This window comes from Chiloscyllium plagiosum, unplaced genomic scaffold (genome assembly GCF_037043375.1).
Source record: "Chiloscyllium plagiosum isolate Xiang-an unplaced genomic scaffold, Cpla_swu_hap1 HiC_scaffold_16, whole genome shotgun sequence".
In the NCBI taxonomy this organism is placed as follows: domain Eukaryota; kingdom Metazoa; phylum Chordata; class Chondrichthyes; order Orectolobiformes; family Hemiscylliidae; genus Chiloscyllium; species Chiloscyllium plagiosum.
The window spans coordinates 73,445,847-73,471,060 of NW_028270154.1; the positions used below are offsets into that span (position 1 = coordinate 73,445,847).

The window sequence follows — 25,214 nt, forward strand, 5'->3', positions numbered from 1 at the left end:
CACTGGGCAGAAATTCATGCAGACACAGGGAGAATGCGCAAACTCCACACAGACAGTCGCCTGACGCTGGAATTGAACCTGGTTCCCTGGCACTGTGAAACATCAATGCTAGCCTCTGTGCTATCATGCTGTGTAGTAGCTGTCAATGGAGAACAAGATAATTATCATAATAATGGTGACATAAGATTTGGAAATGTAAATTCTGGTTCCTCTTCTTTGAATAAGCAATGAAAATTTACCCATAATACATGCCTGGTTATCACACTTGGCAGTAATTTCTATTTGTCTGTTCTCTGATTAGGTCTATCTATGCTCTGTAACTTCAAAGAATTCCTACAGTGTGGGAGCAGGTCATTTAGCCTGTCAAGTCCACACCAATCCTCTGAAACCATCTCACCTCTATACCGCCACATTTCCCATGGCTAATCCACCTAGACTGCACACTATGGACAATTTAGCATGGCCAATCCACCTAAACTTTGGACTTTGCAAGGAAGCTGGAGCATCTGGAAGAAAGAGCTGAAAATGTGTTGCTGGAAAAGCGCAGCAGGTCAGGCAACATCCAAGGAGCAGGAGAATCGACGTTTCGGGCATGAGCCCTTCTTCAGGAATGAGGAAAGTGTGTCCAGCAGGCTAAGATAAAAGGTAGGGAGGAGGGACTTGGGGGAGGGGCCTTGGAAATGCGATAGGTGGAAAGAGGTTAAGGTGAGGGTGATAGGCCAGAGTGGGGTTGGGAGCGAAGAGGTCAGGAAGAAGATTGCAGGTTAGGAAGGTGGTGCTGAGTTCGAGGGTTGGGACTGAGACAAGGTGGGGGGAGGGGAAATGAGGAAACTGGAGAAATCTGTGTTCATCCATTGTGGTTGGAGGGTTCCTAGGTGGAAGATAAGGCACTCTTCCTTCAGCCGTTGTGTTGCTATGGTCTGGCGATGGAGGAGTCCGAGGACCTGCATGTCCTTGGTGGAGTGGGAGGGGGAGTTGAAGTATTGAGCCACGGGGTGGTTGGGTTGGTTGGTCCGGGTGTCCCACAGATGTTCTCTGAAACGTTCCGCAAGTTGGTCCGGGAGTCCCAGAGGTGTTCTCTGAAACTTTCTGCAAGTTCCCTCACCTTAACCTCCTTCCACTTATCGCATTTCCAACACCCCTCCCCCAAGTCCCTCCTCCCTATCTTTTATCTTAGCCTGCTGGATACGCTTTCCTCATTCCTGAAGAAGGGCTCATGCCCGAAACGTCGATTCTCCTGCTCCTTGGATGCTGCCTGACCTGCTGCGCTTTTCCAGCAACACATTTTCAGTTCTGATCTCCAGCATCTGCAGTCCTCACTTGCACCTGGAAGAAACCCATGCAAACATGGGGAGAATTTACAAACTCCACACAGACAGTCACCCAAGGGTGGCATCAAACCTGGGTCTCTGGCACTATGAGACAGTAGTACTAACCACTGACCCACCATGCCAACCACTTGACTTACTTGATTCTCATAAGAAACTTTAATACCTCCTATTTATGAATTGTTTTTTTTCAGGAAAGAAATCTCCATTTCCAGAAAAGGTAAGAGGACTTGTCATTTCATTATCTGACTGAACACCCCCCCTTTGTCTCCTTTTCATTGTCTGAGTGTCTGAGAGATGAACCTGGTTTGTTATCGAACTAACATGAGGTATGTTTTGCATTATAAAGAAAGTTAAGTGCAATGCAGAAAAACATTCTTTAAAATAGGTTGACTCCGGAACTATATTTCTAAATAAGAAGAACTTTCTCACTAATATTAGAGAATTATTAAATACGTATAAACTGTAAATAATTTTAATTTCTCTAATGAAAATAGACAATGAAACAGTGTGTAGAATTTGGCTGTACAGCTTTCTAACATCAAGGACCACGAGACCCACTTTCTGTTATGTCATTAGAGAACTGGACCTCTAGCTGATTTGATTCCTACCTAATGCACATATACAATACCAAACAAATGGGAGAACCCTCAGTGGACATGACAGTTTGGAATGGTGGGGGACTAAGGGGGTGAGGGCTACGGTGGGAATACTGGATCCAAGTAAACAAGACTGGAGCATTTCCCTTTGAGTGATCAAAAGTAAAACAAAATCAATTGATCCCGGATCACACTGGGACAGAATCTGATCTAAAAAAGAACCAAGTCAGCAAAGGCTTAGATACAGGGAACAAAAAATAAGAAGAGGGACAAGTCACTGATAGTGTCCAGTGTACCTGACAGCTGTGATGATAATCAGTGTGGCCAATATGAGTGAAATCCAGAGTTACATGTTGAGGTGGGGGACCCAGGATTAGACGGTAGCAATGATATCAAAGGTATGACAATGATATAAGGGCTCACAGGTTCAAGCCCCAGATTTCAGGAGTTTAGATATTCTGTCTGAGTATTTACATATCATCAGCTGTTTTCCGTGAGGTAATTTGCTGTCACTTTGTTGGAGGAAGAATGGTTTAACTCTTTCTGCTTTGGTAAGGAGTTAAAGTTCCCTTTGGTACCAGAAGTTGCCTAAGTTCCCTGGCTTTTACCCATGCAGAGATTTTTGATGATATTGCAGGCTCGGGAGTGGTGCTGCCCTCTTTCTCCCCCAACCTCCAATTCTCAGACTGGAGAGATCTGGGACTCAGAAAGTTCTTTATTTTACACTTTGGTTTGTGGGTGCCAGGAGGAGCAGGAATATCACATGCCCCACAAGGAAAAGCACTGGAGTTAAAATCAACCACTTCTTAAATATTCTCCAGCAATGTATTTCACAGTTGTCCCATCCATCAAATAACAAGAGGTTGAACAGAGGAAAATACAAGGGAGAGAACTCAGTTACTCATATTCACAGTTGAGTAGTTCATAACTTAAATTTGGTTTGATCAGCATCTTCTGTGTTAAATATTTTATCATATTTATATATTTATAATATGTGTATATAGGCTGTCTTCTCGTCATCATTGTGTTTTTCTGTTTCCTCAGCCTGCCATGCCAGGTCCACCGAGGTAAGCAATGTTCCAGAAATACCTCTTCACTTGAACTACTCTCTTCTCCTCTTCTGTCTGAGCACCGGTCAGCAGGGATCCACACAACCCTGAGTATCCAGGTTCAGGTCACTTACTGTGTCTCACACACTCCCCAGGCATTGGTCACCATGTCACTTTGTGGCTGGAACAAAACAGAGAAAAATGCATGACAATCACTTCCTCTCGCAGGAACAGGGGAATGCCATTCGGCCACTCGAAACTGTTCTGTCTTTTCACTTAGGTCATGGCATGTCCACAGTCCAGCTCTATTTACCCATATTGTTCCATATACCTTGGCACCGTAACCTGACAAAATTCTATCAATTCCGGGCTTGAAAACTTTGTTTGATCCAGTACCACATGGGTTGGATTTCCTGATTTCCTACATTTTGTCTGAGAAAAATGCTTCCGATATCACTCCTTGCTTTGTTTTAAAGTCATATCCCTTTTATTCTGGTTTCCTTCACTAGATGAGTGTTTCTATCTGCCTCATGAGTACCTGAAGAAAAAAGATTCCTTAGTCTGTGGATGAGGGAGAGGGACTCACTAAATTGTCCTTACAGAAAACCAGCAGCATCTCAGTGGGCCAAATAGCTGCCTTTTCTGCTGTAACCATTCCATACTTCATTGAAGATTTTAATCAGACCATCCCTCATTCTTTTTACAAGGAATGCAAGCAAAAGTTATTCATCCTTAATCCTCAAACGTTAACCACAGAAAACCTAGTGAAATTTGTGCCTGTGAAATCTATAAAGCCCAAATGTTTCGATAATTCCTCACAAAACTGTGAGGAGTTAGTTGTTGTTCTCCACCAATTCGAAGAATTGAATATCTCTTGTGCTTTCCATGAACACAATGTGTGGTCTGAACAGAACACTGTACAGTTCAAATATGACTTATTCACACTTGTATTTTTATCTCTTGTCTAGTTCGTTAACCACTGTTCATAAGCTAATTCCTGATAACAGCTAATTGACATGTTGACAACCAAGTTTAATAAAACCCCAAGCTCTCAAATTCATTCTCAGTCATTTCAGTGTAATTTAGTTTATGTCACCCAATATTCTCTTCCTGTGTCACCCTTGTATGTGGTCATTGTTCTGTACTTTATGTCCTTTAAATCATGAGCTATTCCCTGTCTGGTTTGATGCCTTCTGTAAATTTGATCTTTGGTTACAGCCTTTGACGTGCAGTCATTATCATGAATGAGAATTGGGTGTTTTTACTTCTTATTTTGGTTGATCAGTGTGGTTATTTAAATGAATTATCTTTGGGACTGAGCAATGCAGTGATCGAGATCATAGTTTATCCAGACTGTAAACCATGAACTCAACTCAGTTCAAGATTAAAACTTTATTGCTGGAACAGCACAGCAGGTCAGGCAGCATCCAGGGAACAGGAGATTCGACGTTTCGGGCACAGGCCCTTCTTCAGGAAAATTTTCTGAAGAAGGGCCTGTGCCCGAAACGTCGAATCTCCTGTTCCCTGGATGCTGCCTGACCTGCTGTGCTGTTCCAGCAATAAAGTTTCAACTTTGATCTCCAGCATCTGCAGACCTCACTTTCTCCTCAGTTCAAGATTATGCTTTCCAATATATTTTCTGCCATCCCATACATGGAAGCACTGTCGCATATTACCTGGAGCCTCCAAAAGACTGTGGAGATGAGTGTGGTTGTTAACAGTGGGCTCAGAGCCCACTTCATCATGAAATTTTAATCCAGGCTCACAGTCTGTGTAATTCTAATGGAGTATTGTGCCATTGGGGGTGCTAGCTTTCAAATGAGACATTATCCCAAGGCCTCATCTGCCCCTCTCTCTCAGCTGGATGTAAGAGATTCCACAGCAATATTTCTAAAAGATCAGGAGTATTAATACCTTGCCGTTGTCTCTGTGGGAACTCACTTTGTGCAAATTGGCTCCCATGTTTCCTACTTTAAAACAGTGACTGCAGTTCAAAAGCTTTTAATTGTCAATGAAACACTTTGGGGTATAGTGAGATTGTGAAAGGTGCTGTACAAGTTCAAGTCTTTATTCAAGTGGAAAAGCAAATAGGATAACAAAGGATACTGACCACCTATCCTAGATGTTGGATGGGAAGGTCAAGTAACCTTCACCTCAGCACGCTTGATAAGCTGTAAAAATGAAACCTAACTTCAGCAGATTGAAGTTGGTGAAAAAAAATCATATTCATTCCTATTCTAATATTTATCTTCCTAAGGCTATCCTATCTGTTTAAAAAAAAGTGGGTGGCATAGCAGTGATGTCACTGGACTAGTTAACCAAAGGCCATAAGTCAATACTCTGGGGACACAAGTTCAAATCCTACCATGGCAGGAATTTGAATTCAGTTAAATCCTGAACATAAACCTATTCACATGATGGAGATCATACCAACTGTCAGCCTTGCTGTAAAACCCCATCTGATTCACTATTAGTTCTGAAAGGAAGGATATCTGCCAATCTTGCCTGGCCCCACCTACATGTGACTCCAGACCCACAACAATGCAGGTGACTCATAAGTACCCTCTGTAATGGCCTAACAAAACACGTGGTTCCTTGGTAATTAAGGATGTGTAACAAAAGCCACCCTTGCCAGCAGTGCCCACATCCCATGAAAGAATAAAGATATTAAAACATGGTTAGGAATATTCTTTGATCTGTTAATCTGCTAATTGAAAGAGTATTGACAAAGATGTTGCGGTAATTTGCAAAATAGTTTATTTGTCAAGCTTTTCTAAATATTTCAAACACTGAAGGGATTCACCCAGGATAGCAGAAGCATAAGACATGTTTACAAGCTATAAATACATCAGGAATTAGGCAGATTTTGTCCTGAAATACAAAATAAAGATCAAAGTGATCAATATAACTAATGTTTTAAGCTGTATATTGTAGGTTTGGTCCTAAGACTGTAACTATGAAAGGATTGACTGGATGCTCATACCTTGCCCTGGTATAGGGACCCTTCACAATGAGTGTCCAATGAGTGTGCTATCCTATTGGAAGGATCACCACAGAATTACCTGTTCATGGTCTTCATTCACCAACCAAGTGTGGAAATGGTGATCAGAAGCAGAAATCTTCACTAGCTGTTATGAGCATGCATTAGCTGAGAAACGTTAAGGTGAGTCTCATCATTTCCACCCACAACCAAATTCAAATCAGCACAGATTGGAAGTCATTCCTGGAATTTTCTTGGTCTTTGTGACTCAAGAAAAAAAAACCTTGAATTTATGTCGTGCTTTTCTCATTTAGTTCTAACATTTCTGAAGTACATTTGTAGTGTGATAACTGAACATGGAAGACAACAATAGATTACCCACAGACAGCAATGTGAGAAATTAATTTTTAATCATCTTTGATTAAGCTGTTTAAATGTTATCCAGGGAAACTCCCAACCTTTTTTTCAAATACGGCTTTATGATCTTTTGCACCCACCTGAATGGGCAGAGACAGGATCTTGCTTTAACATCTCACCCAAATGATGGCAATTCTGACAGTGCTGCACTCCTTCAGTATTATGGTGACATGTCAGTCAGTCTTGCAATCAGGTCCTGCACTCGAGGTAGAATGACTGACGTGTCACTGAGCCAAGCTGACATGATGATAACAATAGTTGGAAATTCTTGTCTCTGTATTTTTTTGATGAGTTCTCCTTCACTACAAAAGAAATTCAGCTGTTCCTTTTCAACATGTGTAGGCCTCCTTTTGGCAACAGACCTGAACCCACATCCTCTCGGATGCCGAAACCAACCATGCCAGTAGACAGAAGCAATTCATCACTGGGTCGCAGGCAAACATCTCCAAGGTAGGAGTTCATGGTCATTTCCAGAACCTTAACAGCTCAGGACATTGGTGTGTTGGGGTTTGGGTAGAGTGCTGTATTATCTGATGGTCAATATGTTATGACAATGCTAGTCATGCAGGTTCCTTTAGGGATAAACCATGAGTTAACTGAGGAGAGATGATGCTCATTAGAGGCTCTGTTTAAATCTTCAGTTTTACGCCAGTGGTTCCAGTGCTTCACTTTAAAGCTCCAAAAGTTAACCTTAGGGTCCTTGGTAGTATAGTCGTTAGTAATCCTGTCTGACATGTAGAAGAGTGGGGTTCAAATCCCCAACGGAGAGGATTGAACATTTTTGTGTGCCCTGTGGTTGTGTAGTGGTAATATCCCGAACCCTTGGACCAGGATGTCTGGCTTCACATCTCACCTGCTGCAGAGATGTGCAATAACATTACTGAACAGGTTGATTAGAAAAATAGATTAAGTTAAAAAAAATTAGACCCTCAAGGATTGGTGATTTGGGAGAAAAAAGTGGCAGGAAAAGAAGTGAAAGTTGGGTTTTAACCTAGGGCTCATCTGACGCGGTGGTACTGTCCCTAACTCTGGACCGAGAGATCCAAGTTCATGTCATATCTGCTGTAGATATGTAGAATAATATCTCTGAACAGATTGATTAAGAAAATAAATTTTAAAAAAGTGATGAGTTTTAGGAGTTCTGTGGGACAATGATAGTGTCCCTACGTCTAAACCAGGAGGCCCGGTTTCAGGTCCCACCTGCTCCAGGGGTGTGTAATAACATCTCTGAACAGATTGATGAAAAAATACTAATTGTTGGGCTTTCCTCCCTCATCTTTTGTGTCATTTGCCTTTGTCTTGACAGGGTCTACAGGTAAATTAATTAATCAGAAACACGAGTGATAAGTGGTGGTGAAAAGGTGAAACATCCCATGGTGATGTGGTAGTGGGACAAGAGCTCTTTAGTTGTGTTCGATAGCACTTCTCGATGCCGGAAAGAGGTACTGGGGACTCTTTTGGTGCAGTACTAAGGTCTCTACCCCTGGCCTGAATGCTCCATGTTCAGGTCCCACCTGCTGTAGAGGTGTATAGTAACATCTCAGAACAGATTAGAAAAATAAAGTTTATAAAGTATTGGGTTTTCCACCCTTGTAGTCTTGAGAGAGATTTGGGCACCATAGGGTTTGGAGTGCATTATTATCCCCTCCAACTCTACTTTAATTTACCTTCCCCTTTATTTGTTGTTGTGGAGCTGCATGGGTAGCACTTGATAATTGTTCTTTTAATTTGCAACATGGGTAATTTGGTAGTTGTAAAAAGAAAACCATCCAGAGATAAAAGAAACAAAAATGCTGGGTTTTCAGGAACTCTTTTGGTGTAGTGGGTAGTGACCCTATATCTGAGCCAAGAGGTGGGTTAAATGTCTCTTGCTCCAGAGGTGTGTCACAACATCTCTAGAAAATATAAAGTGCTGTGGTTTCTCCCAGTAGGCAGTTGGTTTTTGGATAAAAGGATTCAGGTGTAGTGAACTATGGTTTAGCAATAAAATAGTTATAAATCCATGAAAATATGCAAATTCTTCAGCACTTACATAATCTGTTTGTCAAACTTGTGTGAGATGGTATGGTATGAGATGAACAATGATGTTAACTATATGCGATCGTTGTTGCAGCAGCAATTTCAATGAACTGATCAAAATTAATTTGTCTATGAGATTGAACGTCCTCTGAGATAAATAAAAATTCCAGTTTTGGGAGTGGGTACAGTGGGAAATTGAATCTACATATGTGCAGTACAAGTTCACTGAGACCCTTCCCATCAAATGCGTCATAACTCTGGCAACACCAGTAATCACACAGTGGAACAACTTCTCCTGTCTGTACTTGGTATAAAGCTCCCTGACTCCATGAGAAACTTACTCACATCTGTCCAAATTCTTGTCATCTAATGATCACTTTCAGGTTGTACAGTGTTTTGGGTAACAATTCAGTATTGGTGGGTTTGCATTATGATTGTGTAAGACATCAAATAGCAATTCACCAGATTGAGTTAAAACACTTCTATCAATGGGAATATTAAGTAGGGGTAGATGTTAACCAGGACATTGATTCAATACCACCTAGTTTACATTATTGCACATTCACATTGATCTATATGTGTATATGCTACTAATGCAACCGTTTCATTCATGTGCATCATTGACCAGGTCAGTGTTTATTGCACACTCCTAATGGCCCTTAAACTGAGTAAGTAGTGATGGCAGTTAAGAGTCAACCACCTACGTGACTAATAAGAAGCAGTAAAAACATCAGTATTGTAATCTTGTAGTATAGATCGCACTGACTGTTAATTAAATTAAAACAGCTAAACCATGTCTACAATGATTTCCACCAACTACCATTGAGTCAAAGCTGGGTAAAGTAAAAACTCAGACACCACTGGTGAAAAATCTTTAATCTAACTTGAAGCATCCCCTTTCAGAGAAGTAATTTCAATCTTTTGAAAGAAATATTGATCTTCATCTTTTTGTTTATCAGACCAAGTATACCGGACAGAAGACTTGATGTAAGTGTTTATTATTAACTGGAACAAATTACAATTCTTTTCTTATGTCTGAATCTACATTATATTTATTTTGTTATTTATGGAAGTTGAATTTCAAGGCTGTTCTCTAACAATACATATCTCTTTTCATTCTTAGGATGAAGAAGATAGTGAGTAAACAATTATCAGATAAGTCTCTTTATCAATCTGGCTGTATTTGTGCTGAGGTATTCCTTTACATTCTTTATAAAAACAAAATTGCAGGATCTTAAATATCAAGTGGTATATTTGTGAAAATGTGAAACTCCTAGTTCCCAGCTCCAGTGTTATCAACTTTCAGAAAACCTTGTCAGTATAATTTTAATTCATTAGGTAGCAATGGCATGTGATTGATCATAACAAGAACACCGTGACATACTCCTGAGCTGGATTTTTCAATGAACTTTTAGAAAGTTTATTGAGAAGTTGCCAATTGGAGAGTTGCAAGTAAAGCTCACAGTAAAGATCAAGGAAGTGCACATAACAGGATAATATTCTTCCCCAGTTCTCTTATCCTGAATGGAAAGACAATATTTTCAGGCTGGCCTCGAGGTAAGGGGCTAAAATGCTAAAAGGCTAGAATTACTTGTCCATATATGACCTGAGTGGCTTAATATTAGTAACAGAAAGCTTCAGAAACAGCAGACTGCAAAGAAGCTTAAGGAGCACAGGTTAAAAAATAAGTAAGCTTTGTTAGCAGTTTGTTTAAGGGTCTCATAAAGAGACAGTATCTAAATAAATTGCATCAAAGCGAAGGCAAAGGTTTGCCAGAAAGAAACCAAGTACAGCCATGCCACCTGAACAAGGGACAAGGGGGGAAAATGACAGGGACTATGGAGTCAAGTAGAAAGATAAGCAGCAGGTTAGCATGTGCGCAGGGTTTAAATTCATGGCAGATGAGGAATGAAGCAAAAAAGGTTAACTTAGGTCATATTTCTAGAGATGTTGGAAATCATGTGGATAAGAAAATTAGCATAAAGGTGCTTTACCTGAGTGCTCGTAGTATTTGTAACAAAGTAGATGAATTAACGGCACAAATCATCATGAATGATTATGACGTGGTAGGCATCTCAGAGACATGGTTGTAGGGGGTTCAGGACTGGCAGTTAAACATCCAAGGATTTACAACTTATCGAATAGACAGGGAGGTGAGCATAGGAGGCAGGATTGCCTTGTTGGTTAAGAATGAAATTAAATCGATGACACTGAATAACAGAGGGTCAGATGATGTGGGTCTGTTTGTGTGGAGTTGAGGAACCATAAAGGCAAAAAACCCTAATGGGAGTTATGTACAGACCTCCTAACAGCGGTCAGGACCAGGGGCGCAAGATGTACTGGGAAATAGATAGGGCATGTCAGAAAGGAAAGGTCACGGTGATCGTGGGGGACTTCAATATACAGGTGGACTGGGTGAATAATGTTGCCAGTGGATCCAAAGAAAGGGAATTCATGAAAAGCTTACAGGATGGCTTTTGGAACAGCTTGTGATGGAGTCCACAAGGGAGAAGGCTATTCTGGACTTAGTGCTATGTAATGAGCCAGACTTTATAAAAGATCTTAAAGTAAGAGAATACTTAGGAGGCAGGGATCATAATATGGTAGAATTCAGTCTGCAGTTTGAAAGAGAGAAAGCAAAATCAGATGTGATGGTGTTACAGTTAAATAAAGTAATTACAGGGACATGAGAGAGGAACTGATGAAAATTGACTGGAAGCAGAGCCTAGCAGAGAAGACAGTAAAGCAACAATGGCAGGAGTTTCTGGGTGTAATTGAGGATACAGTACGGAGGTTCATCCCAAAGAAAAGAAAGATTATCCAGGATGGGGGTGGGGGCAGATAGGGGGTGGGGTGGGATTAGACAGCCATGGCTGCCAAAGGAAGTCAGGAAATATATCAAAAAAAAAGAGAGAGCCTAAAAACTGGCCAAGAGCACTGGGAAATCAGAAGATTGGGAAGACTACAAAAACAACAGAGGATAATAAAGAGAGAAATAAGGAAGGAGAGGATCAAATATGAAGGTAGGCTAGCCAGTAATATTAGAAATGATAGTAAAAGTTTCTTTCAATGCATAAGAAACAAACGAGAGGCAAAAGTAGACATTGGGCTGTTCCAAATTGATGCAGGAAGAAGATAAGGAAATTGCTGAAGAAATTAATAAGTACTTTGTGTCAGTCTTCACAGTGGAAGACATGAGTTGGGATATAAGTAATATCCCAACAATTAAGGAGAGTCAGGGGGCAGAATTGAGTATGGTAGCCATTACAAAAGAAAAAGTGCTAGAAAAGCTAAAAGGTCTAAAAATTGATAAATCTCCTTGCCCCGATGGGCTACATCCTCGAGTTCTGAGGGAGGTGGCTGAGGAAATAGCGGAGGCGTTGGTTGTGATCTTTCAAAAGTTACTGGAGTCAGGGAAAGCCCCAGATGATTGGAAAATCGCTGTTGTAACCCCTTTGTTCAAGAGAGGATCAAGACAAAAGATGGAAAATTATAGACCAATTAGGCTAACCTCAATAAGGATGAGATTTCTAAATTCTTGGAAATGCAGGATTGGATTAGAACAAGTCAGCATGGATTTAGTAAGGGGAGGTCAAGGTTATTATCCTTGAACTTACGCTGATTAACTTATTTTAGTATCCTGAAGAATTTGAGATCTGTACAACCTCTTCCACTTAAAGAAGAGAATTCCTGATTCTGCATACCATAGGATACCTACAGTGTCAGATTTCCCTTTTCCTGGGGTGTTGCCTGTAATTTTCTCTTGACATTTAGTATGATTCCTCCTAGACACGGTGGCTGAATTTCTGTTGAGGGATCTGGCTGTCCTTGTGCATTGAAAATTAGTATGCAGTGTCAGCACATAATAGAGAAGGCAAATGGAATTTTGGCATTTGTTTCTAAAGAAATGGAGTATAAAAGTAAGGAAATGTTGTTGCAACTGTACAAGGCACCACACTTGGAGCATTGCATGCAATATTGGTCCCCTTAATTGAGAAGGGATGTAGTTGCATTGAGGGGACGGCAGAGGAGGTTCAGTATATTGATTCTACAGATGAGGGGTGTTCATAAGAGAGATTGAGCAGTTTTGGCCGATACTCACGAGAATTTAAAATAATAAGAGGAAATCTAATTGAGGTATGGTATGCAATATATTAAAGGTGATTGATAAAGTTGATATAAAGCAGATGTTCGCTCATGTGGGGCAATCTTGAATGAGATTTAGGATAAGGGGTACCAGAAATAAATCAGATACGAGGAGAAATTATTTCTCTCAAAGGGTTGTGTATCTGTAGAATTCCCCTACCCCAGAATGAAGTGGATGCCAGGAAATGAGTAAATTTGAGGAGGAGATAATCAGATTTTTAATTTGTGAAGGATTGAAAGATTATGGAGAGTGGGCAGGAAAGTGAAGTTGAGACAAAGATGTTGGAGCAGGCTTGAATTTCCTACTGATGTTCCAAGTTCAAATATTCTTACTTTCATATAGAGGCAATATATTGGCAGCCACAGTTTATTGACTGATGAGAGAGTTGTACTGATTCCAGTAGTTAGTTTAAAGTTCCTGAAGTGTCTGTAAATGCATATACCTGTATTCCAGATTGTATGGCCGGAATCATTGATCTTACCAAGAAAATACTTTGTTAGCCTTCTGACAGAGATTCTTCATTATGTTTTGAAAATGTAAAAGTAGAAGTTTTAATTTAGCACATCTTTCTCAAATGGCCAATTTTCCTGCACAGAATGCTTTCTTCAATGTTGACAGGATAGTATTTGCACCCATAGGTCATTTTGAAGACACAGAGCTGGGAAGCTTCATAGCATCTTGCATTTTCCCTGCCAGTTGTACTTTCTCTTCATTTCGATGTGTATAGTCACTGGAGGTTTTTCTTCACCTCGCAGTATTACCGTTGTTCTGTTTATGGACTTCTGTTTGTTACACGAGCTTTTGTTTTATCCAGGAGAGAGTGAGGTCTGCAGATGCTGGAGATCAGAGCTGAAAATGTGTTGCTGGAAAAGCGCAGCAGGTCAGGCAGCATCCAGGCTTATGCCCGAAATGTCGATTCTCCTGTTCCCTGGATGCTGCCTGACCTGCTGCGCTTTTCCAGCAACACATTTTCAGTTTTGTTTTATTCACTCATGGGACATGGATGTTGCTGGCTGTGCCAGTATTTATTGCCCATCTCAAGTTGCCCTTGAGAAGGTGCTGGTGAGTTGCCGTCTTGAACTGCTGCAGTATATGCGCTTTAGGTAGGCCCCAAAATGCCCTGAGGGAAATAATTCCAGGATTTTGACCCAGCAATGGGGAAAGAACAGCAATATATTTCCAATTCAAGATGGTGAATGGCTTGGAGGAGAGCTTGCAGGTGGTGGTCTTCTCATGTATTGCCATTGTCCTTCTAGATGGAAGTGATTGTGGGTTTAGAAGGTGCTGTCTAAGGATCTTTGGTGAATTTCTGTGGTGTATCTTGTTGATACTACTCACTGCTGCTACTGTGCATCAGTAACGGAGGGCATGGATATCTGTAGATGTGGTGCCAGTCAAGCAGGTTGCTTTGCCCTGGAAGGTGTCAAGCTTCTAGAGTGTTGTTGGAACTGCACTCATCCATGCAAGTGGGGAATATCCTGGTTTGTGCCTTGTAGATGGTGGACAGGATTTGCAGAGTCAGGAGGTGAGTTACTTGTCGCAGTATTTCTCACCTGTAACCTGCTCTTGTAGTTACTATGTTTATCTGGTGAGTTCAATTGAATTTCTGGTCAACAATAATCCCCAGAAGAAAGTGAGGACTACAGATGCTGGAGATCAGAGTTAAGAGTGTGGTGCTGGAAAAGCACAGCAGGTCAGGCAGCATCCGAGGAGTAAGAAATCGATGTTTCAGGCATAAGCCCTTCATCAGGGATGCCCAGGACATTGATAGTGGAGGAATCAGTGATGGTAATGCCATTGAATGTCAAAAGGACAATGCTTGGATTGTCTCTGATTGAAAATGGCCATTGCCTGGCATTTGTGTGACATGAAGGTCACTTGTCAGTCCCCCCAAGCCTGCATATTGCCTAGATCTTGTTGCATTTGAACAATGACTACTTTGATATCTGAGGGGTTGTGAATGGTGCTGAACATTGTGAAATCATCGGCGAAGATCACCACTTCTGATCTGATGGCGGGAAGGTTGTTGACGAAGCAGCTGAAGATGTTTGGATCTAGGACACTACCCTGACGAACTCCTGCAGAGATGTCCATGAGCTGAAGTAAATGACCTCCAACAACCACAGCCATCTTCTTATTTGCCTGGTTTGATGTTAAAAAGCTTTTTCCCTTGATTCCCACTGATTGTAGTTTTGCTAGGGCTCCTTGATGCCACATTCAGTTGAATGCAGCTTTGATCTCATAAACAGTCACTGACATCTCTCCTCTGAATTCAGCTCTTTTTTCCTAGTTTTCACCTAGGCTTTAATAAGGTCAAGATCTTAGTGGCCCTAGTGGAACCCAAACTCAGTGACACCGAGCAGGTTATTGCTAAACAGATGCTGCTTGATAGCACTATTGATGATACCTTCCATCACTTCCCTTATGATTGAGAGTAAACTGATGAGGTGATAATTGATGGTGCTGGATTAGTCCTGCTTTGTGTGTACAGACATACCTAGATAATTTTCATACCTAGATAATGTCAGTATATGGCTGTACTGGAACAGCTTGGCTAGGGGAGTGGCAAGTTCTGGATCAAGTGGCAAGTCTTCATTACTATTGCTGTCAGGGCCCACAGGCTTTGTTGTGTTTGGTGCTTCCAACTGTTTCTGAATATCATGTGGCGTGCTCCAAGCTGGCATAAGACTGGTATTTATTATACTGGGGACCAGAGGAGGAGGTCAAGATGGATCATCCACTTGGTACCTTTGGCTAACAATTGTTGCAAATGCTTTAGCCTTATCTTCTGTTCTGATGTGCTCTGCCATCATTGAGGATGGGGATAATCATGGAGCCTCCTCCTCCAATGACTTATTTAATTCTCAACCTGCATTCACAACTGGATGCATCAGTATTGCAGAGCTTAGATCTGATTACCTTGGTTGTGGATCACTTAGCTCAGTCTATCATTGTTGCTTATGCTGCATGTAGTCCTGTTTGGTAGTTTCACCAGGCTAACACCTCATTTTTATGCCTGGTACTGCTCCTGGCATGCCTTCCTGCACTCTGCATTGAACCAGATTTGATCCCCTGGCTTGACTGGGGGATATGTCAGGCCATGAGGTTGAAGATTGTGTTGGAATACAACTCTGCTGCTGTTGGTGACCTACAGTACCTCAGTTGAGTTTCTAGGTCTGTTCCAAGTCTGTCCTATTTAACGCAGTGATGATGCCACAAAATTAAGAAAACCTTTTATTATGTGAAGGAGTACCCCCACACTCCGGATTCCTCAACCGTTACCCCCACACTCTGGATTCCTCAACCGTTCCAGTATCTTCCATCGGCCTCCGGAACTGCTCGGGCACCATTACCCACACGGCTGCTGCAGCAACCGCCGCCGCGAACCATGACATCACTTCCGCCCCAACTGACCATGCAGCCTCCGTGATCGCCGCCCAGACAACCGCCTCCACGATCACCAGGAAGACCATCGCCGACAGATTTGTGGCCTCCGCGGGGACCACACCCATCAGGAGCTACACTGTTTCTGCCGTTGCCGCAGCCACTTCAGCCCCCGGAGTTGCCGTAGCTGCATCCACTTCCGCCCCCAGTGACGTCACACACCTGCACAACGACCATGCCGCATGCGTCTCCGCCCCCACGCCGATCTCCGCCCCCATGCTGATCTCCGCCCCCACGCTGATCTCCGCCCCCCCACACCAATCTCTGCACTCACGCCCAACTCCTCCCCCACGCCCAACCCCGCCCCCATGTCCAGCTCCAGCCCCACACCAGGTCCCAGGTCCTAGCTCCCAGCCCTGCTGTATTTTCACCATCCCTCCAGACCTCCCCCTCTCTGAGGATGAAAGATCAGTCCTCAGCAGAGGCCTCACCTTCATCCCCCTACACTCCCGGCTTAACGAGTTCAACACATGGCGAGACATCGAACAATTTTTTCACTGCCTTCGCCTCTGCGCCTACTTCTTCAACCAGGATTCTTGCCACCCTCTGATGACCCCTTCTCCCACCTCCAACACACCCCATCCACCTGGACACCCTGTGCTGGCCTCTTACCTGCCCTCGATCTCTTCATAGCCAACTGCCACCGCGACACCTCAACCTGTCCACCCCTTACCCACTCCAACCTCTCACCCTTGCAACGTACAGCCCTCCACTCCCTCTGCTCCAACCCCAACCTCACTATCAAATCCGCAGACAAGGGAGGCACGGTGGTAGTTTGGTGCACCGATCTTTACATTGCTGAGGCTAAACGCCAGCTCGCGGACACCTCCTCCTACTGCCCCTTGACCATGACCCCACTTCCCACCACCAAACCATCATCTCCCAGACCATCCATAACGTCATCACCTCAGGGGATCTCCCATCCATCGCCTCCAACCTCATCGTCCCACAACCCCGCACCGCCCGTTTCTACCTCTTGCCCAATATCCACAAACCTGACTGCCCCGGCCGACCCATTGTCTCAGCCTGCTCCTGCCTCACCGAACTCATCTCTGCATACCTCGACACAGTCCTGTCCCCCTTAGTCTAAGAACTCCCCACCTACGTTCGGGACACTACCCATGCCCTCCACCTCCTCCATGATTTTCGCTTCCCTGGCCCCCAATGCCTTATCTTCACCATGGACATCCAGTCCCTATACACCTCCATCCCCCATCACAAAGGCCTCAAAGCTCTCCGCTTCTTCCTTTCCCGCCAACCCAACCAGTACCCTTCCACTGACACCCTCCTTCGACTGACTGAACTGGTGCTCACTCTGAACAACTTCTCTTTCCAATCCTCCCACTTCCTTCAAACCAAAGGAGTAGCCATGGGCATCCGCATGGGCCCCACCTATGCCTGCCTCTTCGTCAGATATGTGGAACAGTCCATCTTCCGCAGCTACACTGGCACCACCCCCCACCTTTTCCTCCGCTACATCAATGACTGTATCGGCGCTACCTCGTGCTCCCCCGAGGAGGTTGAACAGTTCATCCACTTTACTAACACCTTCCACCTCTACCTCAAATTTACCTGCATCGTCTCAGACTCATCCCTCCCCTTCCTAGACCTCTCCATTTCTATCTCGGGCGACCGACTCAACAAGGACATTTACTATAAACCGACCCACTCCCCAGCTATCTAGATTACACCTCCTCCCACCTGCCCCCTGTAAAAACGTCATCCCATATTCCCAATTCCTTCGCCTCCACGGAATCTGCTCCCAGGAGGACCAATTCCAATACCGAACAACCCAGATGGCCTCCTCTTCGAGGACCACAATTTCCCGCCAGACGTGGTTGACGATGCTCTCCACTGCATCGCCTCCACTTTCCCCTCCTCCGCCCTTGAACCCCGCCCCTCCAATCGCCACCAGGACAGAACCCCACTGGTCCTCACCTACCACCCCACCAACCTCCAGATACATCGTATCATCCTTTGTCATTTCTGCCACCTCCAAACAGACCCCACCACCAAGGATATATTTCCCTCCCCACCCCTATCAGACTCCCTCGTCAGGTCCACATCCCCCACCAACCCAATCTCCACTCCCGGCACCTTCCCCTGCAACTGCAAGAAATGCAAAACTTGCGCCCACACCTCCCCCCTCACTTCTCTCCAAGGCCCCAAGGGATCCTTCCATATCCATCACAAATTCACCTGCACCTCCACACACATCAGTTACTGCATCTGCTGCAACCGATGTGGCCTCCTCTACATTGGGGAGACAGGCTGCCTACTTGCGGAATGTTTCAGAGAACACTTCTGGGACACCCACACCAACCAACCCAACCACCTGAACACTTTAACTCCCCCTCCATTCTGCCAAGGACATGCAGGTCCTTGGCCTGCTCCATTGCCAGACAATGGCAATACGACGCCTGGAGGAAGAGTGCCTCATCTTCCGCCTAGGAACCCTCCAACCCACAAGGGATGAATGCAGATTTCTCCAGTTTCCTCATTTCCCTCCCCCCACCTTGTCTCAGTCAAATCCCTCGAACTCAGCACCGCCTTCTTGACCTGCAATCTTCTTCCTGACCTCTCCGCCCCCACCCCCTCTCTGGCCTATCACCCTCACCTTAACCTCCCTCCACCCTAACTCCAAACGCCCCTCCCCCAAGTCCCTCCTCCCTACCTTTTATCTTAGCCTGCTGGAAACACTTTCCTCATTCCTGAAGAAGGGCTTATGCCCGAAACGTCGATTCTCCTGTTCCTTGGATGCTGCCTGACCTGCTGCGCTTTTCCAGCAACACATTTTCAGCTCTGATCTCCAGCATCTGCAGCCCTCACTTTCTCTCATAGTACCAATATCACCACTGGAACAGTCTGCAATAGTTTTAAATTTTCTGAACATACTTCCAGTCATAGCTTACAACATCAGTCTTTGCGTGCCAAAAGATCTAATCCTAGAAAAACTGGTGGTGATGGGGGAACCAAAGGGCCATCACAACTAGAATTGGAAACATTTTGGGCCCAGAGAGACCAAAGGATGGCATTTTATTATGGGGAGCAAGAGTGATTGTCCCAAGCAAAGATTACTGCCAGATATTGGCTGAACTCCTCGAAGGGTCACCCAAGGGTCTCCAAAGTGAAGATGGTGGCAAGAGGTTCTTTAGATTAGATTAGATTAGATTACATATAGTGTGGAAATAGGCCCTTCGGCCCAACAAGTCCACACTGACCCGCCGAAGCGCAACCCACCCAAACCCATTCCCCTACATTTACCCCTTCACCTAATACTACGGGCAATTTAGCATGGCCAATTCACCTAACCTGCACATTTTTGGATTGTGGGAGGAAACCGGAGTACCCGGAGGAAACCCACGTAGACACGGGGAGATTGTGCTTGGATGCAGACATAGCTGCATTGGTGACGTATTGTCCAGAGTGCTAACTAGGACAAAAATTACCGCCAGCAGCTCACCCACGTTTGTGAGAATTGTTGGGTAATCCCTGGACAGTTGTATGTTGACTATGCAGGTCCTTTCATGGGCTCAATGTTCTAAGTCATTGAGTGATTGGACGTGCGTAGAGTATATTCTTCAAACATCGGAACAGCTGTAGAAAAACTGCATGCATTGTTTGCAATACACGGATTCCTAGAAATGTGGGTCACAGATGATGGGCCATCATTTACCAGCAAGGATTTTAAGTATTTCCCCAATACTCAATGGTAGCTCAGTGGTTAGCATTATCACCTCATAGTGCCAGGGATCCAGGTTAACAGCCCCAATCAGGGAGCCCTGGTTAACAGATTAAAACAGGAGTGCTGTGAATGCCACAGTGGCTTAGGGACCTGGGTTCAATTACACCCTCGGGCAACTGTTTATTTGGAGTATGCACATTCTCCATGACTGCATGGGTTTCCTCCGGGTGCTCTGGTTCTTCCCACAGTCCAAAGATGTACAGATTAAGGTGAATTAGTCATGTTAAAAAAAAGGGTGTTTGACATTTTGACACTCTGTGAAGTGGCTGTGAGGGAGTCTTGAGGACTTTCCAAGTGTAAATAATGGGTGAGTTTGTTAATGGATACCAGCCTCTGTGGAGTTATTTCATTCACCTGGTCAGCCCTACATATGACTCCAGACTCAATGTGGTTGACTTTTAATTGCCTATCAATCACAGATGTGGAAGGCCTTTTGAGGGATTGGAGGCCAGCGTCCAACAAGGATCAGTACCACAATGATCAGTACTGGGACCCTTATTGTTTGTTATTTACATAAATGTTTGGGGGTAATGTTAAACAAATTTGCAGATGATCCCAAAATTAGTAGAGTGGTTAATAGAGGAGAAGATGGTTGTAGATTACGGGAAGATATTGATGGGTTAGTCAGACCTTCCTGAAAAACCTCTGGGTATTCCTTAGGACTTTATTCAGGTGGCAAATGGTATTTAACACTGCCAAGTGTGAGGTAATGCAACTTGGAAGAAGAGTTGATAAAGTGTGGAGCTGAGAAAAGCACAGCAGGTAAAGCAGCATCAGAGGAACAGGGGAGTCAACGTTTCAGGTCAGAACCTTTCATCAGGACTGACTTTCCGACTCTCTCTGACTTTCCAACTCTCTCTCTGACTTTCCAGCATCTGCAGTAATCACTATCTCCACCTTGGAAGAAGAAACAAGATGAAGGAGTATTTAATGAATGGCAGGACACAGGGTAGCTTAGAGGAACAGATGGATCTTGAATAATTATTCACACATCCCGGAAGTCAACATAGCACATGAATAGGATAGTTAGGAAGTTATATGTGAGACTTGCTTTCATCAGTCCTGGCAGTGTGAATAAGAGCAAGGAGGTAATGTTGGAGTTGTACCGAATGTTGGTTAGGCCAGAATTAGAGTACTGTGTGCAGTTCTGAGCGCCTCACTACAGGAAGGATGTGATAGCACTGGAAAGGGGTGCAGAGAAAGTTCACCAAGATGTTGCTTGGGATAGAGAAACTGAGCGACAAGGACAGACTAGGTAGGCTTGGATTGTTTTCTCTAGAGCAGGGAAGACTGAAGGTGGACACAATTGAGGTGTATAAAATGATAAGGGGTATGGACAGGGTGAATAGAGAGCAGCTGTTCCCCTTGGATGAGGGCTCAGTCACAAGATGGCATTGCCTTAAGGTAAGTGACAGGAGATTCAGATGGGATTTGGGAAAAGCTTTTTCACTCAGTGGGTGGTGGAAATCTGGAATGCACTATCTGGTAAGGTAATGGTAATAGAAACCTTACAATCTTTTAAAAAAAATAATAGAATGAGCATTTCAAATATCCTAACATTCAAGGATATGGGACAAGTGCAGAAAACTGGGATGAGCACACTTTTAGTGGTAGTTATGGTGATTCACACTTGATGGGCTCGAGGGCCTTTTCTGTGCTGTATGAATCTATGAATCACTACAAAGTCTCAAGAAAGGAATGAAACCAGATGGATCACCTGGCATTGACCTAGGAACTTAAAGGACAACATCAGAAACAGCCCTGTCAATGCTGCAAAGTCCTCCTTACTAGCATCTGGAGGCTAGTGCTAAATCTGAGAGAGCTGTCTCACAAACTGATCAAGCAACAGCCAAATGTAGTCATATTCATGGCATCATACCTTTCTGACAATGTCCCAGATACCACTATCACCATCCCTGAATATGCCCTTTCTCACCAGCAGGACAGACTCAATAGAGGTGGCAGCATAATGATATGCAATCAGAAGGGAGTTGCCTCAATCTTGACTCCAGATCCCATAAAGTCCCATGGCTTCAGGTTAAACATGGGCAACAAGACCTCCGATTGATTACCACACACTGTCCTCGCTCAGCTGATGAACCAGTACTCCTCAGTGTTGAACACAGGAAGGAAGCAAGGGTGCAAAATGTACTCTGGTTGGAGGACTTCATTGTCCATTACCAAAACTACTAGCAGCACTACTAATTGAGCCGGTGGGATCCTAAAGGATGCGGCAGCTGGACTGGATCTGTGGCAGCTGGTGAGGGAATCAACAAGGAAAAACATACCTGACCACATCCTTATCAATCTGTCAGCTGCACATACCAGTACTATCATGACAAATGAATGAGTGACCACCTCACATTCCTTGTGGAGATGAAAGTGAGGACTGCAGATGCTGGAGATCAGAGCTGAAAAATGTGTTGCTGGAAAAGTACAGCAGGTCAGGCAGCATCCAAGGAGCAGGAGAATCGACGTTTCGGGCATAAGCCTCCTCCCACCCTGCCCCCTGTAAAAACGCCATCCCATATTCCCAATTCCTTCGTCTCTGCCGCATCTGCTCCCAGGAGGACCAGTTCCAAAACCGTACAACCCAGATGGCCTCCTTCTTCAAGGACCACAATTTCCCGCCAGACGTAGTCGACGATGCCCTCCACCCCATCTCTTCCACTTCCCGCTCCTCCGCCCTTGAGCCCCGCCCTTCCAACCGCCACCAGGACAGAACCCCACTGGTCCTCACCTACCACCCCACCAACCTCCATGTACAGCGTATCATCCGCCGCCATTTCCGCCACCTCCAAACGGACCCCACCACCAGTGATATATTTCCCTCCCCTCCCCTATCAGCATTCTGAAAAGACCACTCCCTCCGTGACTCCCTCGTCAGGTCCACACCCCCCACCAACCCAACCTCCACTCCCGGCACCTTCCCCTGCAACCGCAAGAAATGCAAAACTTGCGCCCACACCTCCCCCCTTACTTCCCTCCAAGGCTCCAAGGGACACTTCCATATCCGCCACAAATTCACCTGCACCTCCACACACATCATCTATTGCATCCACTGCACCCGATGTGGCCTCCTCTATGTTGGGGAGACAGGCCGCCTACTTGCGGAACGTTTCAGAGAACACCTTTGGGACACCCGGACCAACCAACCCAACCACCCCGTAGCCCAACACTTTAACTCCCCCTCCCACTCCACCAAGGACATGCAGGTCCTTGGACTCCTCCATCGCCAGATCATGGCAACACGACGGTTGGAGGAAGAGCGCCTCATCTTCTGCCTGGGAACCCTCCAACCACAAGGGATGAACTCAGATTTCTCCAGTTTCCTCATTTCCCCTCCCCCCATCTTAACATAGAATATAGAACATAGAACATAGAAGAATACAGCGCAGTACAGGCCCTTCGGCCCTCGATGTTGCGCTGATCCAAGCCCACCTAACCTACACTAGCCCACTATCCTCCATATGCCTATCCAATGCCCGCTTAAATGCCCATAATGAGGGAGAGTCCACCACTGCTACTGGCAGGGCACTCCATGAACTCACGACTCGCTGAGTAAAGAACCTACCCCTAACATCTGTCCTATACCTACCCCCCCTTAATTTAAAGCTATGCCCCCTTGTAATAGCTGACTCCATACGTGGAAAAAGATTCTCACTGTCGACCCTATCTAAACCCCTAATCATCTTGTACACCTCTATCAAGTCACCCCTAAACCTTCTTTTCTCCAATGAAAACAACCCCAAGTGCCTCAGCCTTTCCTCATACGATCTTTCTACCATACCAGGCAACATCCTGGTAAACCTCCTCTGCACCCGTTCCAGTGCCTCCACATCCTTCCTATAATATGGCGACCAAAACTGCACACAATACTCCAGATGCGGCCGCACCAGAGTCTTATACAACTGCATCATGACCTCAGTACTCCGGAACTCAATTCCTCTACCAATAAAAGCTAGTACGCCATATGCCTTCTTCACCGCACTATTTACCTGGGTGGCAACTTTCAGAGATCTGTGTACATGGACACCAAGATCCCTCTGCTCATCCACACTACCAAGTATCAGACCATTAGCCCAGTACCCCATCTTTTTATTACTCTTACCAAAGTGAATCACCTCACACTTAGCTACATTGAACTCCATTTGCCACCTTTCTGCCCAGTTCTGCAGCTTATCTATATCCCGCTGTAACCTGCCATATCCTTCCTCACTGTCTACAACTCCTCCGACTTTCGTATCATCCGCAAACTTGCTCACCCAACCTTCTAACCCCTCCTCCAGGTCATTTATAAAAATGACAAACAGCAATGGTCCCAAAACAGATCTTTGCAGAACACCGCTAGTGACGGCACTCCAAGATGAACCTTTGCCATCAACTACTACCCTCTGTCTTCTTCCAGCCAGCCAATTCCTAATCCAAACCTCCAACTCACCCTCAATGCCATACCTCCGTATTTTCTGCAGTAGTCTACCATGGGGAACCTTATCAAAAGCCTTACTAAAATCCATATACACCACATCTACCGCTTTCCCCTCGTCCACCTCCTTAGTCACCTTCTCAAAGAATTCAATAAGGTTTGTGAGGCACGACCTGCCCTTCACAAAACCATGCTGACTATCCTTGATCACATTATTCCTATCCAGATGTTCATAAATCCTATCCCTTACAATTCTCTCTAAGACTTTGCCCACAACAGAAGTGAGACTCACCGGCCTATAGTTACTAGGGTTATCCCTACTCCCCTTCTTGAACAAGGGAACCACATTTGCTAGCCTCCAGTCTTCTGGCACTACTCCTGTAAACAACAAGGACATAAAAATCAAAGCCAATGGCTCTGCAATCTCCTCCCTTGCTTCCCAGAGAATCCTAGGATAAATGCCATCAGGCCCAGGGGACTTATCTATTTTCACCCTTTCCAGAATTTCCAACACCTCTTCTCTACATACCTCAAAGCCATTCTTTCTACTTAATTGTGACTCAGTACTCACATTGACAACAATGTCCGGTTCCTGATTGAATACTGACGAAAAGTATTCATTCAGTGTCTCCCCAATCTCTTCAGCCTCCACACGCAACTTCCCACTACTATCCTTGACTGGACCTATTCCTACCCTAGTCATTCTTTTATTCCTGACATACCTATAGAAAGCCTTAGGGTTTTCCCTAATCCTACCAACTAAGGACCTTTCATGTCCCCTCCTTGCTGCTCTCAGCTCTCTCTTCAGGTCCTTCCTGGCTACCTTATAACTCTCAATCGCCTCAATTGAACCTTCACGCCTCATCTTTACATCGTCCGCCCTCTTCCCTTTAACAAGGGATTCCAATTCCTTATTAAATCACGGCTCCCTCACACGACGCTTTCCTCCCTGCCTGACGGGTACATACTTATCAAGGACACTCAATACTTGCTCCTTGAACAAGCTCCACATATCTTAGCCTGCTGGACACACTTTCCTCATTCCTGAAGAAGGGCTTAT

General features: G+C 44.5%; 1 protein-coding gene across 1 annotated transcript in view; it reads left to right on the plus strand.

Moving 5' to 3' along the window:
* Positions 1-25,214, plus strand: part of lcp2a (lymphocyte cytosolic protein 2a) — a 157,570-nt gene that overhangs the window by 101,454 nt on the left and 30,902 nt on the right. Inside the window, exons 11-15 of the mRNA XM_043703923.2 lie at positions 1,523-1,548; positions 2,972-2,994; positions 6,716-6,823; positions 9,352-9,379; positions 9,516-9,528. Coding sequence (XP_043559858.1) covers positions 1,523-1,548; positions 2,972-2,994; positions 6,716-6,823; positions 9,352-9,379; positions 9,516-9,528 — 198 coding nt within the window. The remainder of the gene's footprint in view (positions 1-1,522; positions 1,549-2,971; positions 2,995-6,715; positions 6,824-9,351; positions 9,380-9,515; positions 9,529-25,214) is intronic.